This window comes from Panthera uncia, chromosome A2, assembly GCF_023721935.1.
Source record: "Panthera uncia isolate 11264 chromosome A2, Puncia_PCG_1.0, whole genome shotgun sequence".
NCBI lineage: Eukaryota > Metazoa > Chordata > Mammalia > Carnivora > Felidae > Panthera > Panthera uncia.
The window spans coordinates 49639350-49658408 of record NC_064816.1 but is presented as its reverse complement, the minus strand read 5'-3'; the positions used below and the strand labels follow the sequence as shown (position 1 = coordinate 49658408).

The window sequence follows — 19059 nt, the reverse complement described above, 5'->3', positions numbered from 1 at the left end:
AGAAAAATGCAACACATAAAAAAGGGCTGATGTCCTTACTATGTAAAAAACTGTCTTAATAAGATAATTAAGTATTAAAATAGAAACAGATGTTAAGTAACTAGAATTAAAAACTTAAAAAAAAATAAAATGAACCAAGGAAGCAGAAATGAACCAAGAAACAGACACAAATTACGAAAGGCTCTTTAATATCTGAAAATAATGGCTCCACTTGTCACTTAAAAATACGAATAAAATTATAAATTTTCACCTATTAATCAGCAATGATCAAGAAGCATGATAATATTCTTTGTAGCTGAGGATGGGGGGAAATGCATTCCCATACCTGATTCCGTGTAAATTGGTACAGCCTCTTTGGAAGGAGCACTTTGTAGTAACAAGAATGAAACCACCTCAACATCCAGCATTGGAAGCTAATTATATAAATTATAAAATATCCTTAGAGTGGAATACCAGGCAAAAAGACTAAAGTAATCCAAAAGTACTGTTGAGGAAGAATGGCCAGGAAGGATGTGAAAAAACATACCCACACTGAAGCCAGAAATTCCAACTCCATGTCTAACTCACAGTTTTGATCTTCGAATGAAAATTTTCTAATGAAATCTAATGATTAATGACGCTAAGCAAAAAGATAAAATTTTCATCATCTTTGGAAGGATACCCCAAACAGCAGCAATGGTAACTTCTGGAGAGAAGAAGCAAGAGACTAAAACCCCAGTGGAAAAAAGGCTTTTTTCCTAGCATGTAATGGTTTGTACTGGATTTTTTTGGTCATGTACATTTATTAACTTGGGGAAAAAAGGCCTTCCCTCTAAGGATCCATAGAAAGACATCATGGTGCCCATGAGCCCCCCCCTGGAATTCATATCCACAAATGTCTATGCACATATTTACATCCTGTTGAGGGGAGAAGGTCTGTAGCTTTCATCAGATTGTCAGAGTGGTTCATTGACCTCTCCATTTTTTTTAATGTTTATTTATTTTTGAGAGAGAGACAGAGAGAGCATGAGCGGGGGGGGGGGGGGGGTGCAGAGAGAGAGGGAGGCACAGAATCTGAAGCAGGCTCCAGGCTCTGAGCTGTCAGCACAGAGCCTGATGTGGGGCTCAAACTCACAAACTGTGAGATCATGACCTGAGCTGAAGTCAGATGCTTAGCTGACATAACCCAGGAGCCCCTTCACTGACTTCTCCAGAAATGTATGAAGCCCTATTCTCGAAATGCTGGTATGTCTTGATAACCAGTACCCTACTGGCACTAGTCCTGAAAAGACCCTACTCACAATTGTAAGGTGCTTGCCACATTCCAGGTCCTGGTTGGGGCATATAACACACACTCTAGTTGACTCCTCACAGCCATTAGAGCTTAAAACAGGGGTGTCAGTACACATGGCTGCCCCTGAGACCCGAGCACACTCATCTTTGTTACGTATCAGTACAAAGCTGAACTTCTTGGGGGACTACTGAATGCTTTCACCAAGCAAGTTCTTCCCCTTGGCCTGATGACAAACACATGAAAAGGGTACTTTTTATTCTCTCCATTGTGTAGATGAAGAAGCAGAGGCTCAGGGTAACTCCCTAACCTGACAGATCACACAGCTACTAACAATCAACATTTAGAGGCAGCGCCCAACTCTTAGACACTCCATGATACCCCGTGGGACAGGGCACCCTTTCCAAACAAACTCATCTGGATACAATCAAAACTAATTACAAGATATCTGTTAACTTTATCAATGTATTTTTTTAAGTTTATTTATTTAGTCATCTCTACACCCAACGTGGAGCTCAAACTCAACCACCCTGAGATCAAGAGTCACATGATCTTCCGACTGAGCCAGCCAGGTGCCCCCCTGCCATGTATTTTTATTTTACGAAAAGAAGAAATCATTACAATAGTAGGACTATTTAAAATAGGACACACTGGGGGCGCCTGGGTGGCGCAGTCGGTTAAGCGTCCGACTTCAGCCAGGTCACGATCTCGCGGTCCGTGAGTTCGAGCCCCGCGTCGGGCTCTGGGCTGATGGCTCGGAGCCTGGAGCCTGTTTCCGATTCTGTGTCTCCCTCTCTCTCTGCCCCTCCCCCGTTCATGCTCTGTCTCTCTCTGTCCCAAAAATAAATAAAAAAAAATAAAAATAAAAAAAATAAAAAAAAATAAAATAAAATAGGACACACTGAATTTAAAACAGGATGTTTCCCAAAAAGATTTGCAACATGACTTTTCAAAAAAATACCCACTGCATAAACCTTAAGTACATGGCAGAAATCTATATTTATTGTCTTTTTATTTATTTTATAAAACAGGGCAAGTGCATTTTCAAAGTACTTCTGTAGCCATTTCACCTGTTCCTCCCAACAGCCCTGGGAAGGAAAACGAACAGGTGTTACTTACAAGGAAACCAAGTTTCCAGAAATTAAATATGTGGTTTAAATAGCAGAATCAGACATGAAACTAGCTCTCCAGATTCTTCATTCACTCATAAATAATACATACTCTCAAAATAAAATCTCCACTGAAAATATTAGCATTAGTGGGATGGGAGGATAAAGGTGCTGAGTGGGCGTTAAATAAATATCTGTGGGTTACAAGATGCAGAAAGTGGAAAACCTACTGAGTCCTCTGCCAGGTGTCTGGCATTTGTAAAACTCGAGGCCTTGGTATGTGAATTTAAGAACTGCGTTAGGACACACAAGTTGAGAATCTTTCAGGCCATGGAAGTTTGCAGGAGTTGGTGGCAAATGTGACCCAGAGATCTTAACTTTGGAAAGTACAAATGACAGCACTCCTCGGCAGTTCTTGAGGGGTGTGAGCTGGGTAACAGTATTAACACACAGCCAAACCCATAAAATCGCCCACATCCTGGGCCCATGGACCGCGGTTTACACTTCAGTCTCCTAATACCCTGCTCTGACTGACAAATCCCAGAAAGGATGATGACTTCCTGTATTTTTTGTCTTGAAAAGCTGAGGTCCCTTCTTCCCTAGCTCACTCTGGAAGCTTTTCTTCCCGGCCCAGGAAAGCCGGGGGGGTGGTGTTTCCTGGGAGATTTTGATTCGGCATCAGATCTATTTCTTGATTTGGTGTTTATCTTTCCAATTGAGGACAAGGATCCTCAGCTGTGTTCTAGTTATCAGGGGCCAAAAAGTTCAAGGCTGTCCAGTTTCCCTTCTTTGTAGAAGAAGATATTCTCCATCAGTTTCCTTTTGGCTTCATTGATCTCAATCTTCCATGAAGTCTCTGTAGCTGGCGTTCAACAGAAAATTTAAAGAAAGAACTTGAACGAACGGCATTTAGAAATAGTTACTATTATAATTCTTAGAAGTCAGACTTGGTCAGTTTCTCACTTAAATCAGGTTTCTGAATCAGGCCCTGAGCATAACGAGCATTCTCCCTGCTTCTGCCTTTGCAGTGAAGCCTTGCCACCTGCCCCCACTTTTCAGAAAGGCGGGGCCTTCCACGCTCCTTCTCATGGGTGGGAGACGTTGGCATGAACACTTACACCCTCTCTCTCTTCTCCCTCCTCTCTTCTCCCAATGGGAGGAAGATGTAGGTAGAGGTAGGGCCTGGGACATTCATTAAGCCATGTTTAGTAATGGACAAGGACACTGCATTAAAAAGGTCTTCTTTTTTTTTTTTTTTTTTTTTTTTAATTTGAGAGAGAGAGAGAGAGGATGTGAGTGGGGGAAGAGAGGCAAAGAGGGAGAGAGAGAATCTCAAGCAGGCTCCACTCCACCACCCTGGGATCATGGCCTGAGCCGAAATCAAGGGTTGGACACTCAACTGACTGAGCCACCTCGGCACCCAGGCCTTCCAAATTTTTATTTCAGAAGGAAGCCTGGGGTGTTTGGAGAGGAGACGGAGAGATAGGAAGAATTCTGACTTGGTCCCTCAGTATGATGGGGGGCCATACAAAGGCTTTAAACAAGGGGTGACATGAGTTGTTTTTAAAAACTACGCTGGCTGGTCGCTGGAGAAGGGACAGGGTAAGGGGCCAGAGTGGATCAGGGGGGACACAGGGAGGCTGTGTGGTCATCCAGCAAGAAGACAGTAGCTTGGCCAAGAGGGGCCAGGCAATGCAGAGAAGCAGATGGAGCTGAGAGATATTTAGGCCAATGGATAGGACTGGGTGATGGGCTGGACATAGGCAGCCAGAGACAGAGGGAAGTATAAAGGATGACCCCCACCCAAGGCTTCTCTTTGTGCAGTCAGCTAGTAGGTGAACAGCTGAAAAATCAAAGAACGCATGAATTAGAGCAACAGAAGGAACAAATGGCAGGCTGAGTTAGAGACCCATAAACGAGCTTGTGTAAGCACATCATTCTCCACACACTTACCATCCTGGGGAGGCTCCGGACTGGCATAGGCTCCAGAGGAGGAGTCTGCCGGCGTTCCCCCATCAGCCTGCAGCCTGCCTTCTCTGCCCTCTGTAGGGGGGAGTGAGGCAACATCCCCAGCCCTGGGTGCTGCCCTCATGGAATAGGAGGCATCAAGGCTGGAATTGTCCACATCGTCCGTTTCTTCTGGGGTGTTGGAGGAAGAGCCTGTGCTCTCGGAAAGCCCACTCCAAGGGGACAACGTCTCCTGATCTCTCAGCCGCTCTTCCACAGCGGCCACAGAACCACACACCTTGGAGAGAGGAGAGATAAGAACTTTCTCTGAAATCAAAAATCTTACGGGTCTCCCAGGCCGAGAGAGAGAAAGAGGGAGACTGAAGAATCAAATGTTGATTCTTGCTGCTCTGTCTGGAAGAAGAGAGCATGTGCCTTTGAAAAGAGCACATGACCAAGATGGACCAAACATTGTATCCCATTCCTCTGACCTTAATGAGTTAAGGTTTGATCACGTGACCCAAGCTGGTCAACCAGAATCCTTCTCCGGGACCTTTCTACTTAACGCTTCTTGAGGAAAGACTCCACTTTCCTTTCTAGTGGTAGATCCAGACTCCCTACCCACACAGAAAACCTGTTCACAGCAGGAAAAATTAAGACCCCCACAAAGAATAAAACAGAGGCCAGAGATAGAGATAGATGCACTTTTGCTGGTTGAGACCCTGTGTCTCCTGTCTGCTATTTGTTTATGTAAGCCAATAAGTTCATTCATTCATTCACTCATTCATATACTCCCTCCCAGGCCCCCCTCCTGTGTGTGTGGGTATGTGTGTGACTAAGAGTTTGACTTAAATTCTATCTCTTTCAACTGGAAATGCCCCAAGTAATATAGATATTGCCCTTGAGGACATTTCTGACTAGGGAGGTTAGGAAATCAGAGGGAGGCAGGCAAGGAATGTTTCTTCTTTGTATACATACATACATACACACACACACACACACACACGCACAAAGGGCAGACAGATATACCCTTAATAACAATGACACATCTCACTTGCTCAGTGCCTTTGCAATTTACAAAGCACATTTGAATGTGATGCACAGTGAGTTTTTATAGGTAAAAAATTTAAAAGACCAGAGAAATTAAGTTCCCTGCCTAAGGCTACTCAGCCAGTAAGTAACAGAACTACTGACCCCAGGCCTGCTTGTCTTCAAGTCCATGACCCAGATGACCTCTCATCTTCCCAGTTTATTTGTGCAATACTGAGGGCAAGGATCACTTCTCATTCCTCTTTGTATACCTTAAATGCCCTATCCCCTTTATTCTACATAACTAATGCCTCCTCATCCTTCAAGGTCCAGTTCAAATGTCACCTCTTGAGACAAATCTTCAGAGCATGTACCAAATAAATATTTGCCAAGCTAAAAACTGCATTCCCTTGTGGCTAGGTGTGGCCATGTCACTAGATTAGGGCCTATGGGGTGTGAGAAAAAGTGATGTGTGCATTTCCAAGTCACACCTTTAAAAGGTAAGGAGTGTGTTCTCCTCTTCCTCTTAACCCCCTTTCAATGGCTGGAATGAAGATGTGATGGCCTGAGCTAGAGCAGCCATCTTGGACTCTGAAACGGAAGCCACACAGTAAGGATAGCAGAACAACAATAATATAGAGGCGGCCTGGAGTCCCCAGTAAAGTGGCACTGCCACATCAGCTCTGAACTGCCTGCGTTGAAGCTGTTCAGCTAAAGAGAATAAATTTCTATCTCATTTAAACCACTGTATTTTGGAGTCTCCTCATTATAACAGCTTCATCGAGTGTCCTTTAACGAATACGTTGAACAAAAGAATAAAATAAATGAAGAGATGAAAGCCTGAATGAAAGAATAAGTGGTTCAGGGAGACAGATCTTTTCAGAACATAAATCTGATTACGTCCTGCCCCTGCTTCAAACCCCTAGTGTCTTCCTCAAAATCCTAACTGTGCCTGCAAAGCCCTAAATTATTGGGCTCCTCCTTTCTCAGCAGCCTCACCACAAGCCACTCCTCCCCATGTGCTTCTTGTTGTAGTCACTTACACCTTCTTCCAGACCTTTGACTAAGCCAGGCTTTCTCTCACCTCAGGACATCTGCAGGAGCTGCTTCTTCTGTTTGGATTGCTCTTTGCTTACAATCACTACCTGGGGAAAATCCTCCTGGGTGGGACCCCATCATATGCTATAGTGCTCACCACACAGATGACTACTACGCATTGTCTGTGAGCTCCAGAAAAGCAGAACTGGACCTGCCTTGTTCACCGATTTGATCCCCCCCGCCCAACACACAAGTACTGAATGAATGCTGTGCCACTTGGCACCTGGAACAGCTCAGGCGAAGAACAACCACTTGGGTCTCTAGCTCCTGCCACATCCCAGTGCAATATGGTGGACATGGGAATGAACGTGGAGTCCAGAGAGCTCTGACAGAAACTCACTCTGTGGCCTCATCTTTTCCTCTCTGGATCTTTACTTGCCCATCTATAAAATGACAGGCCTGGGCTACAGCGGTGGTGTTCAAAGACTTTTTTTTCAGCTACTAAGCCCTTTCCTCAAATGAAGTGTTAAGTACTCAGTACAATTATGTGAAGTAAAAGGGGGTGTCTGGTTGTAGTCCCGGGTGGGGCCTGCACCTCCCCAAGCCCTCTTGCTGCCAAAAGCAACTCCTGAGGTAACTGCAAGGAGTCCCTCTCTGCCAAACACCACTTGAAGATCACTGTTGGCCTGAGAGTCCTCTCGGGCAATCATTAGGTCCTTAGAAATACCCAGCATGGACCACAAATCTATACCTGTTACCATGGAAACCACCACTCTATATCACATGCATAGAAAGATGCTGTAGCCCCTGATATGTTTGATTTCTGGGATATCTGCCTGGCCCATGGGTTAAGGATGCTCCCTTCCTCTAGGACTTAGCCCTTCCAACTTTCTTGGGTTGACCCCCTGACCACCAGGTTTATAAACTGGGCCCCACTCCCCTTGTCTTACTTGACTGGCCAACGGGTGGACAATGACTCTAGGTAGGCCAAACAGGCTCTCTCACTGAGAGACTGGAATTGGGACCTGGAGACTTGATCTCCCAGTCGGGGTAGAACCATAGCATATACATAATACCCATGGCCATATCTCCTAACCAAAACACGGGTCAAGAAAAGGGAGCCCACAGAGAGGAGAGGAGGAATCAAGCAGATTCAGGGAAAGCAGAGTTCTATTAACTGAGTACAGGATCCTGGGCTTCCTGAGGCCCCCAGCACACCGCCCTCAGGTTCCTGAGCTACTCTCACTGGCTTCCCTGCTTTGCTCTTATGAGCTCCATTAAGTTGTGATGCTTGCAACCAAATAAGGCTCAGGTTTATGAAATCACATCTCGGTAAAGGGTTCAACCCCGAGTGTTAACCTAGTCCCTGGAAAAGCAGAACCACAGGGCCACCGGAACGGGAGGCCCACCCAGCCCAGGGCAGGGCTCATCGCCAGGGTAAAGGCTGAGAGTGAGGCTCACCTCTGCCAGGCTGGCATTCCGCCTCCGCAGGCAGAGGCAGGCAGCCATGGCCAAGGCCTGGGCGCAGTCCTCCAGCAGCCTCCCAGCTCTCTTCTCCAGGTACTTCTGGCAGATCTCCTTAGCCATCACCTTTTCCACGCCCGTCTTCCTGCAGCAGAGTGAGGTGGTGCTGCTTGGGATTTCACTGAGGAGTAAATCCTTCTGTGGGAAGAAGAGGATAAACACTCCAGTGTGAGTTGCAGGGATGTGGGATTCAACCTGCACATTCCCCACCATCCCCCGCGACACACCAGGGCTGCAAAACTTCGCAGAAAACAGGATTTTAAGGGGCGCCTGGGTGGCTCAGTCAGTTAAGCAACTGACTTCGGCTCAGGTCATGATCTCACGGTTCGTGGGTTCGAGCCCCACATTGGGCTCTGTGCTGACAGCTCAGAGCCTGGAGCCTGCTTCAGATTCTGTCTCCCTCTCTCTCTCTGCCCCTCCCCCACTTGTGCTCTGTCTCTCTCTCTCTCTCTCTCTCTCTCTCTCTCTCAAAAATAAATAAAATGTAAAAAAAAATTTTTTTAACAGGATTTTAAGAAATAAAAGCATACAAGGATCCAAGAAACAAGGAAAAAAGCCAGAACTGGAGAACTGCTAAGTTCCCTATATGTACAAGGTGTTCCATAATACACCAGTACCACCCAGGGAGGGACTTAACATAGGCCTCAGTTGATTTACCAGGAAAATGGGGATAATAGGACTAACACAAAGATTAAAAGATATAACGCATCTAAGGCATGAAGTGTGACACTCGACACTGAATAAAGATTCAATAGTCTATTAGTGACCATGATAAATAGTAGCAATAGCTATGGTTTATATAGTACTCCATGCTAAAAACTTTATTTACATTCATAATTTAATCTTATTAACAATTACAGGCACATTTTTTTGATATACAATACATATTTTAGGGTGTAGGATTCTGACTCATGTATATTTATTTATTTTTTAAAGTTCGAGAAGCATTATTATTTTTTAAAGTTTTATTTATTTAAGTAATTCGTACACCCAACATGGGGCTCAAACTCATGACCAAGAGTCACATCCTCTACTGAGTGAGCCCCTAACACATATATATTTAATAGATCTACTATATAAATATTGTGTATACTTACAATTTTATAAATTTTATATTTATATATTATAAGGTTTATAATATTTTATATTACTTAGCAGAAATCTAAACTATGCATATGACAAAAGTTATGCTATATATTTTTATATAAATATATAAACATAAATAGTATAAATTATTTTTCATAATATTTCATAAGTATATATTTACATATTTACAAATATGTAAATATGTTGCAAATATATTAAATACATTGATTAAATATATTAAATATAGTATAGGGAGCTATGTAATATAATTATGTATATTTATTGATATAACATATAGCATATTGCATACAGCATTATAGCATCTTGTCATTGATACAACAATCTGTTGTATCATACGAAGCATTTACATTTATGTTTTATATTTGTGATATATTTGTGTACATAAAACATTTAATATAAATTTTCTACACATATTCTGTTATATATAATGTATACTTTAATCAGTATGTTATATGTGTACATATTTGTAATTATATTTCATAGAATATGTAGTATTTTATGTAGTTACTCATGTAAATACATGCAAATATTTCAATGTACTTTATGTTATATACAATGTTATATGCACTATAAATATTGTATAATATTTTATGCTATATAAAATGCAAAAAGTGATGGAGCTCCATGTCGTACATAATATAAAATATGAATATATATTTAAATATAAATATAGGGATGCCTGGGTGGTTCAGTCTGTTAAGTGTCTGACTTCAGCTCAGGTCATGGTGTCATGGTTTGTGAATTCAAGCCCCACACTGGGCTCTCTGCTGTCAGTGTAGAGCCCACTTCAGATCCTCTGTCTCCCTCTCTCTGCCCCTGCCCCACTTGTGCTCTCACTCTCTCTCTCTCTCTCAATAATAAATACATATTAAAATATATTTTTAAATTTTTTTTTCATGTTTATTTTTTCTTGAGAGAGACAGAGCATGAGCAGGGGAGGGGCAGAGAGAGGGAGAGACACAGAATCTGAAGCAGGATGCAGGCTGTGAGCTGACAGCACAGAGCCTGACACGGGGCTCATACTCAGAAACCATGAGATCATGACCTGAGCCAAAGTCCACTCAACTGACTGAGCCAACCAGGCACCCCAACTATATATACATATTTTAAGAAGTTGTCATGGTGTTTAAAGTTGATACATCAATAAACACCAGAAGGGTGTTATTTACAGATATGGAGGTTACCACCATCTGAAACAGAGTCAGAAACTGTTCAAAACGACTGCCCTGAAAGAATGATAGGGGCAGAAGCTCACCATTTGACTCCCCCCCACCCGTGAAATCACGGATCTCATCTGGCAAGAGTCATCAAGAGACGCTAAGAGCACGGCGGGTGATGGGGAAACTTAGCGAACTTAGTGGAGTCAGCAACTCCACCTGGACCCACTGATGAACCTCAGCACCAGAAGGAGGAGGATCTACTATGCGCATCGTGTTGTGATGCAGTGGGAAGCACCCAGCACCATCTAGGAAGCAGCACTGAGCATGAATCTAACCAAGTCTCAGGATAAGAGGAATAGAGAAATAAGAACACCACAACGACATAAAAATCCGGAACATGAGACAGTCTACGGTACAAATGACTCACTTTATGCAAAAATGCAATATGTGGAAAGAAAAAGTGGGGAAGGGTGCAGTTGGAGACTAGAAGAGTTTCAAGGGGCGTCTGGCTGACTCAGTCAGAAGAGCATGAACTCTTGATTTTGGGGTCATGAGTTTGAGCCCTGCATGGGGTGTAGAGATTATCTAAATTAAAGAACTTTAAGAAAAAAAAGAAGGGTTTCAAGAAACATAATTAAAGGCAACATGTGGACCTTGTGTGTATCAGTTTCAAACAAACCAACTTTAAAAAGCAATTTTGGAGACAACTTGGGAAATTTAAATATGGAATGGGCGTTAAATGATATTAAGGAATTAAGAAAACTGTATTTTATGGGTGGCATAATATAATACGTGGGCTATGCTTTCTTTCTTTCTTTCTTTTTTGAGAGAGGAGGGGGAAGAGCAGGTGGAGAGGGAGAGTGAATCTTAAGCAGGCTCCACCCACAGCTCGGAGCCTGACTCGGGGGCTAGATCTCATCCATGACCAACCGTGAGATCATGAGCTGAGCTGAAATCAACCAGCTTAACCAACTGAGACACCCAGGTGCCCTTAGGCTATGCTTTAACACACACACACACACACACACACGTTTTTTGGGTTCAAAAGAAATAAGAAAAGCGTGATAATGATAACTGATGGGATGGATCCATGGAGATTCCTTATACTCTTCTCTTTACTTTTGTGCATCTTCGAAATTCTCCATAACAAAAGGGGCTTTCAAGAAGTGGCCATGCCTGAGGCCAGAGAAGCGGGGGAGAGAGGCGCGGTTGGGTTTTTGGAACCAAATATGCAGATTATCTCTTCAATTTCACTTGCCAAAGGTAACACCTGCTAGTGGTTTGGATTATATTATCCTAGACCTTCTGCTACAGAAGTCTATAGGTATAATTACTTTTGTTACATATTAGTTATATGTAATAATTATTATAGTGGCAAGCAACCACTTAAGAGTTATTAAAATAGCGGTAATCATAGTTAATATTTAACTCATATAGTGCTTACTATATTCTAGTCACTGGTATTTTTTTTAACTTTTTAATTTCTTTTAATTTTTTTTTGGGGGGGGAGAAAGAGAGAGAGAGGCAGAGAGAGAGAAAATATTACTCAGGCTCTACGCTCAGCACAGACCCTGTCACCAGGGCATGACCCCCCAACCTGAGCTGAAATCAAGGGTGGGACACTCAACTGATTGAGCCACCCAGGCACCGCTCTAAGTCACTGTTTTTGGTACTGTTTTAGGTACATATGACTCCACCTTCACTAAAGCCCCTTAAGTAGGTACTATTATCTATCCCAGTTTGCCAATAAGAAAATGTAAGCTACAAGTTTTTTTTATTCATTCATCTACTTATTGCCAAAGATGGGATTAAACTATAAAAGTATTCTGAACTTGCTTTTTTCACTTGGAGATATTTTCCTGTCAAAACATACGTGTCTTTCTCATTATTTAAAAAAAATTTTTTTTCCATTTATTTATTTTTGAGAGGCAGAGAGAGCACAAGTGGGGAGGGGCAGAGAGAGAAGGAGACAGAATCCAAAGCAGGCTCCAGGCTCTGAGCTGTCAACACAGAGCCCGACGCGGGGCTCGAACTCACAAACAGAGACCATGACCTGAGCTGAAGTTGGACGCTTAACTGACTGAGCCACCCAGGCACCCCTCTCATTATTTTTTTTATAAGATGTTTATGTTAGCTTTATTTGGAAGTGCCAAAACCTGGAAGTGGCCCAAATGTCCAACAACTGGTGTTAAACAAATGGTCATACATCCATACATTGGAATATTCCTCAGCAAGAAAAGGAATGAACGACTAGTATGCAAAATAGCATGGATGAATCTCAAAAGCACCACACTAAGTGGAAGAAGACAGAAACAAACAGGTACACACTCTATGATTCCATTTATCTGATATTCCAAAAAAGAACTATGCAGTCAGAAATTAGATCAGTAGTTTCCAGGGGCTGGAAGTGGGGAGAAGGCATTGACTGTAAAACTGCACAAGGGAATTTTCTGGAATGATGGAAATACTCCATATCTTGATTGTGGTGGTGTTGGTTACATAAATGTCTACATTTTCTAAGACGTACACCATTCTATACGCCTCACAAGTGTGAATTATACCTCAACAGAAATGAATGCACATGTCCACAGTGAGACCCACATACAACAGTACCTAGCAGCTGTATGTGTAATGATCAAAAACTGGAAACACCCCACATGTCCATCAACAGGTGATGGGACAAACAGTGGCACATGTCTGCAAAGGAACATTACTCAGCAAAAAGAAACGAACCACTGACACAAAGAACATGGATGTATCTCAGAATAGCCATGCTGAGTGGAAAAATCCAGACAACAAGAGTACTCTCTCTATGATTTATTCTGTATGAAAGTCCAGAAAATGGAACCTTGTACAGTAACAAAAAGCAGATCAATGGCTGTGGGGGATGGCAGGGGCTGGGAGGGATGGGCAGGGAGGATTACAAAGGGGAAGAGGTAACTTCTGAGGCAGTAGGCACAGTCATGAGCTTGGCTTGGTGATGATTTTGCACATATATACATATGTCAAAATTTATCACATTATACACTTTGTCCTCATTACTTATAAATATTTATAAACTTATGTTCATGAACTTATTTATGAATAACTTCATGGAATTTCCACGGTGTGTGATTATACTGTCATTTCTTTAACTACCTCCCAGTTGACACATATTTCACTTGTTTGCAGCTCTTTACTAACATAAATAATGCTACAATCAACGTTCTTGTCCATCTGTCTTTCCTCCCTTATATGTGTGTGTCCCTATGTACAAGTGAAATTGCTGCATCAGAAGGCACGCCCATTTTAAATTTTGATGGACACCACCTAATGACCTCCGAAAACACTGTGGCCAGAAACACTCCCCCGAGGGTGAAGGAAAGGCCAGCTTCCTCCTACCGTGGACCACACTAGGTGTTACCAGCTTTCATCTCTGACCCAAATCTTAAATACATGTGCAATCTTAATTTTTTTTAATTAAGATTTTTAAAAAATTATACCCTCCACATTTTTATAAAGTAACCTCTATGCCCAACATAGAGCTTGAACTCATGACCCCAATATCAAGAGTCTCATGCTGTACTGAGCAAGCCAGCAGGCGTCCCTTCCTCCACATTTTTAGAAACCATTAACAAAAAATGCCTTCCAGAAAATTTTACATAAATGTCTCAAAAAGCTCCTTCTCCTGTGACATTCATCCAGGGAGACCCAGAGGACTGCTAGGGAATTCACTTCACGAAAACTGTCAGAATAGCCAAAGTATGGAAATAGTTCAAATGTCCATTGATGGGTGAATGGATAAAGAAGATGTGGTACATATATATGCAATGGAGTATTACCCGGCTATCAAAAAGAATGAACTCTTGCCGTTTGCGACTACGTGGATGGAACTGGGGGGGGGGGGGTATTATGCCAAGCAAAATTAGTCAGAGAAAGACAAATATCATATGACTTCACTCATATGAGGAATTTAAGATACAAAACAGATGAACATAAGGGAAGGGAAGCAAAAATAATATAAAAACAAGGAGGGGGACAAAACATAGGAGACTCTTAAATACACAGAACAAACTGAGGGCTGCTGGAGGGGCTGTGGGAGGGGGGATGGGCTAAATGGGTAAGGGGCATTAAGGAAGACACTTGTTGGGGTGAGCAATGGTTGTTTTACATAGGGGATGAATCACTGGCATCTACTCCTGAAATCATTATTGCACCATATGCTAACTAACTTGGATGTAAATTAAAAAATAAAAAGATAAATAAAATGCAGAAAGAAAAAAAGAAAAGAAAGAAAGAAAAGGAAAAGAAAAGAGAAAAGAAAAGAAAAGAAAAGAAAAGAAAACTGTCAGAATAGGAGAAACCACCTCAAATTGCCCCACACCTACCTGAAATTGCGCTGAAACCTACCTCTGTGCAGTATCTGGGGCTCGGTGGCCCAAAAGTGGCAGAGCTTGGGGGGATCAGCAAAGGGAGAAGTCATGGCTTCCTGTGTGTAGGAAGGCCTTCAGCCCCCCACCCCAGGGCCCAGGGGATGCTTTTGGGGCCCAGCCACAAAAAACCAACTGCTCTAATGGCCTCAACATCAAGTCAGGAAAGGTGCTCCCCTCTCAAACTGATGAAAAGGATTTGGAACTCTGCAGAAAACATGGGTTCAAATCCCAGTTCTACCACAGATCTCACTGGGGGGCATGAGACAAATCTCTTCACCTTGGCCTTAGTTTTCTCATCAGAAAAATGGGGATGATAATAATCTTGAATTCATATGGTTGCACTGTCACGAAAATTAAACAGTCAGCCGAGTGTCAGGGTTAAGAACTCAGGATCTGTAGTCCAGAAAGACCTGACGTGGAAGTCCAGCTCTGACACTTAGTAAAGCTGAGATCTCAGGCAAACCTCAGAGCCTGCTTTTCTCAAGTGTGGGTGAACGCAATGACCCTAGCAATCTTGTGGCGGTTTTGAGATGACTTAGAAAGATAATATATGTAAGGTGCCAAACACAGAGTCTGGCTGTGCTGTTATATTTTTGAAATTACACTGTATGTATATACATAGGAATGCTAATTCTTTGAACCCTCAAAATGGAAATTATTGTTTTTATTATATAAACCCATTTAAGAGGGCTGAAATTCACTTTTACCAACTTGAAAACAAATCCTATTTGACTGCCGGATGTGTGGAGAGAAGAAATGGGTTTCCCCTAAACATTCTGAGTTCTCTTATCACAAAAAATAAATTCTTGGCTGGCTGGTAAGTAGGGGAGAAGTTAAGGTTACTTTGCAGATCAAACCCTAGACTGAGGCCTCATAACCATCTGTAAAATGGGTACAGTAGAGGTCTCTGCCCTCCGGATCCCTCCCCTGCTAGCTGTGAGCCAGAAGTGACTGGTTCCCTTACCAGGTAAACTGGGCTTCGGTCATTATCCATTGCAGGGATGCCGGTGAGGACCTCAGCTAACACCTGGAGAGAACATGCAGTTAGCATTGTTCAGACACTCATACAGAAGTTCAGACAGCAGATTCTGGCCAAGAGAGACGATTCTTCTCAGAAACAAAAGCTGAGCTTCAGGCCTGGCTCTGCCATTTGCCAGGACAGACACTTGCCCCAACTCTGGAACATCAGAGTATCACTAAACACCTCCTCCAACTAAACACAACACCCAGCTGCTAGTAGAAGGTTTGAATAAATAGCAAGTCAGGAATGATGGAAAGCAAATATGTGTGTATTACCATGAGTTTTATATGCATATGTATATCCACATAAATATATATGTATATTTATATATGCATACTATATATTTATATATAAATATGTGTATACACATACTTATACTCACATATCTATCTATATACATATATGTACACATACTATTTTTAAGTCTATTTTTTAAGTTTATTTATTTATTTTGAGAGAGAAAAAGAGAGCAAGCATGAGTGGGGGAAGGGCAGAGAGAGACTCTTAAGCAGGCTCCATGGTGTCAGCGCTGAGCCTGACACAGGGCTCGATCTCATGAACTGTGAGATCATGACCTAAGCCGAAATCAGAAGTCTGATGCTTAACCTACTGAGCCACCCAGGGGCCCACACACTATATTTTAAAGATCATTTCACTAAAAAACCCATCCGAAGTGGTAAGTAGGCATTGCTACATCAGTCTCAGGAAAAGGAGGAGTCTGGGTATATATGTCTATTCTACACAGCACGTCTCAGCAGTATCTGTAGCATGTTTCTTCCTCAGCCTTTATTAACATTATTTGTTCATTAATTCACCCACGCACAGAAGGAGCACACCCCTGCACCAGTATAAGACACCACAGCTTTGACAAACCATGATATGTGTCTTATTATAGGGAACACCTGCTTTGAACAGAAATTCTCAGCAGACATAAGAGCATAGTGGTTAAGGGGTGTACGATCAGACAGGACTGCCTGGATTTAAATTCCGACTCTCTTCCTTTTTTTTTTTAAGTTTATTTATTTTGAGAAAGAGAGAGTGTGCATGCACAAGCTGGGGAGGAGCAGAGAGAAAGGGAGAGAGAGAGAATCCCAAGCAGGCTTTGCGCTGTCAGCACAGAGCCCAATGCAGGGCTCAAACTTACAAGCCAAGAGATCACGATCTGAGCCAAAGTTGGAAGCTTAACCAACTGAGCCACCCAGGTGCCCCTGACTCTCTTCCTTAATCACTTAGGTGATCTTCAGGCAAGTGCCTAAAATCTGAGCTGGCATCCTATCCCCAGAGGACAGACCTGCAGGATTAATTACAGACTGGCAGGGGCCAGGAGGGGGCAGCAGAGGGCACCCCGTAGCAAGTGGATGGGAGCAAATTGAAATGGGATTCCCAACCAGCTCCTGCCAGGAAGAGAGGGAAGGACGAGGGGAAATGAATAAATAGACATTCACTCTGCCCCTTGTACAGACAGGCTCTGTGCTGAACCTTTTATGGAGATCATTCAGTGTTCACCAAACAAACAAACAAACAGACAAACAAAACCACTGAGAAATGCAGTGTTCCTAACTGGAGGAACCAGAGTTCAAAATCATAGTGTCAGTGGCAGGGCAGAGAAAAAGAGTGAAGGGAGCCAGTGGGCACTGAATGAATGAATGCATGAATGAATGAAAAAAATTGTTACGTCAAGAGTTGAGTTAAAAATTCAAGGGTAGGGGTGCCTGGGTGGCTGGTCAGTTAAGAATCCGACTTTGGCTCAGGTCATGATCTCTCTGTTCATGGGTTAGGGCCCCACATAGGGCTCTGTGCTGACAGCTCAGAGCCTGGAGCCTGCTTCAGATTCTGTGTCTCCCTCTCTCTGCCCCTCTCCAGCTCAAGCACATGCTCTCTTTCAAAAGTAAATAAACATTTAAAAAAAATTTTTTTATTTCAAGGATAAACAGAAATCAAGAGTGAGGGTATAAGGGTAGGAATAATAACTATCACCACAATAATAATAATCTTGACATGTGCAGGGTACCGTGCTAACTAGTTTATATATATTATCTTATTAGTCTCCATACCTATCATTATTCCATTTTACAGAGGACAAAACAGGCCCAGAGTTACAGGTGACCTAGCTGAGGTCACAAAGCTGAAAATAACTAAGCTGGGACTCAAACCTCTGCCCTTAAGCTCTGCACTGTATTGCCTGGTAGCCTCAGGGTTTAGTCCTGCTGGTTCTTAAGATGAGCAGGAGCCTGGCCTAGCCCCACTAAGCATCACTGAGCCACTGACCCCTGATGGGGTCAAGGAAACCAGAAGAGCCAATAGGAGACAGAAGGAAGCAGAATCTGATATATGGAGGTCAGGCTAAGAGCAGAAGGTGGCTCGGGGAAGGCACTAGTGCAAGAGGTGGACAGATAAGAGACTGGGGTCAGAGAGAGGAAGCTCAAAGTTCAAGGCTAGAGAGGAAGAGAGAGGGCAAGGTCTGAGAGGCAAGTGTTTGCTCTTGGCAAAGGTCAATCAGAGACTGTCACTTTTTTTTTCTCAGCCAGCATTTCCCAGATGGGGCTCCATGGGACACTGGTGCTGAAAGATACCGAGGAAACAAGGTTCCACAGTCAAATAAATTTGGGAAATGCTGTATACCACTTGCCCAGCTGTGGTGAATTCCCAATTAAATTAAAGGCTCATAACCATATTGAAGTCTCTGATTAATTTTGTGATAAAGAAATGTGCTGGACTTTACTTAACCCAGCATTTCTCATATCTACTTGGCCATAAAAGCCTTAAAACACATCCAACCTACAGAGATGCGAGGATGTTCCACAGAAATACTTTGGAGGCTGTTATAGTCAGACCATGAGCTCCTGGGGGAAGGACTGTGTTTTAGTTACATTTATATTCAGAGTGCCCAGCACGCAGTGATGATAGGACAGGATGGTGGCAGTGGTGAGGAGGGAGGGTAGAAGCAGAGGTGGATACTAAATCGGTGGGTGGCTGTTGAACGGATGGATACTGGATGACTAAGTGAACAGATGGTTGGACAGATGGATGGACAAAGATGAACAGACAACTGGTTGGACCATTAGATGGCTGGCTGGCTGGGAATCAGGGCACTAAGGAGCCTACTAGAAGCTGGACACTCATGAGTAGCTGTACTTTAAGGGTCGGCAAACTTTCTGTAACAGGCTAGACAGTAAATACTTTAGGCTTTGTGGGCCACAAACCAAGTCTCTCTCACTTATTATTATTGTTATTAAATCTTTTATAAATGTAAAAGCTTTTCTTAGTTATAGATGGTACAAAATATGCCCTGGGCCAGTTTTGGCCTGGGGGCCATAGTTTGCCAACCCCTACTGTACTTTGATGGAATATATCTATGGGCTTCTATTATATCTTATGCTTACAAAGGAGCTGTGGGGAGAACAAATAGGTACAGGCCAAAGCCCAAGCACAGAAGGAAGCT

At 42.8% G+C, this 19059-nt stretch overlaps 1 protein-coding gene across 1 annotated transcript in view; it reads right to left on the bottom strand.

Moving 5' to 3' along the window:
- Positions 1-3017: 3017 nt before the first annotated feature.
- Positions 3018-19059, bottom strand: part of IRAK2 (interleukin 1 receptor associated kinase 2) — a 60267-nt gene continuing 44225 nt past the window's right edge. The window contains exons 10-13 of the mRNA XM_049640999.1: positions 15561-15623; positions 7855-8055; positions 4333-4624; positions 3018-3241 (exon numbers count right to left, since the gene is read on the bottom strand). Coding sequence (XP_049496956.1) covers positions 3129-3241; positions 4333-4624; positions 7855-8055; positions 15561-15623 — 669 coding nt within the window. The 3' untranslated portion in view covers positions 3018-3128. The remainder of the gene's footprint in view (positions 3242-4332; positions 4625-7854; positions 8056-15560; positions 15624-19059) is intronic.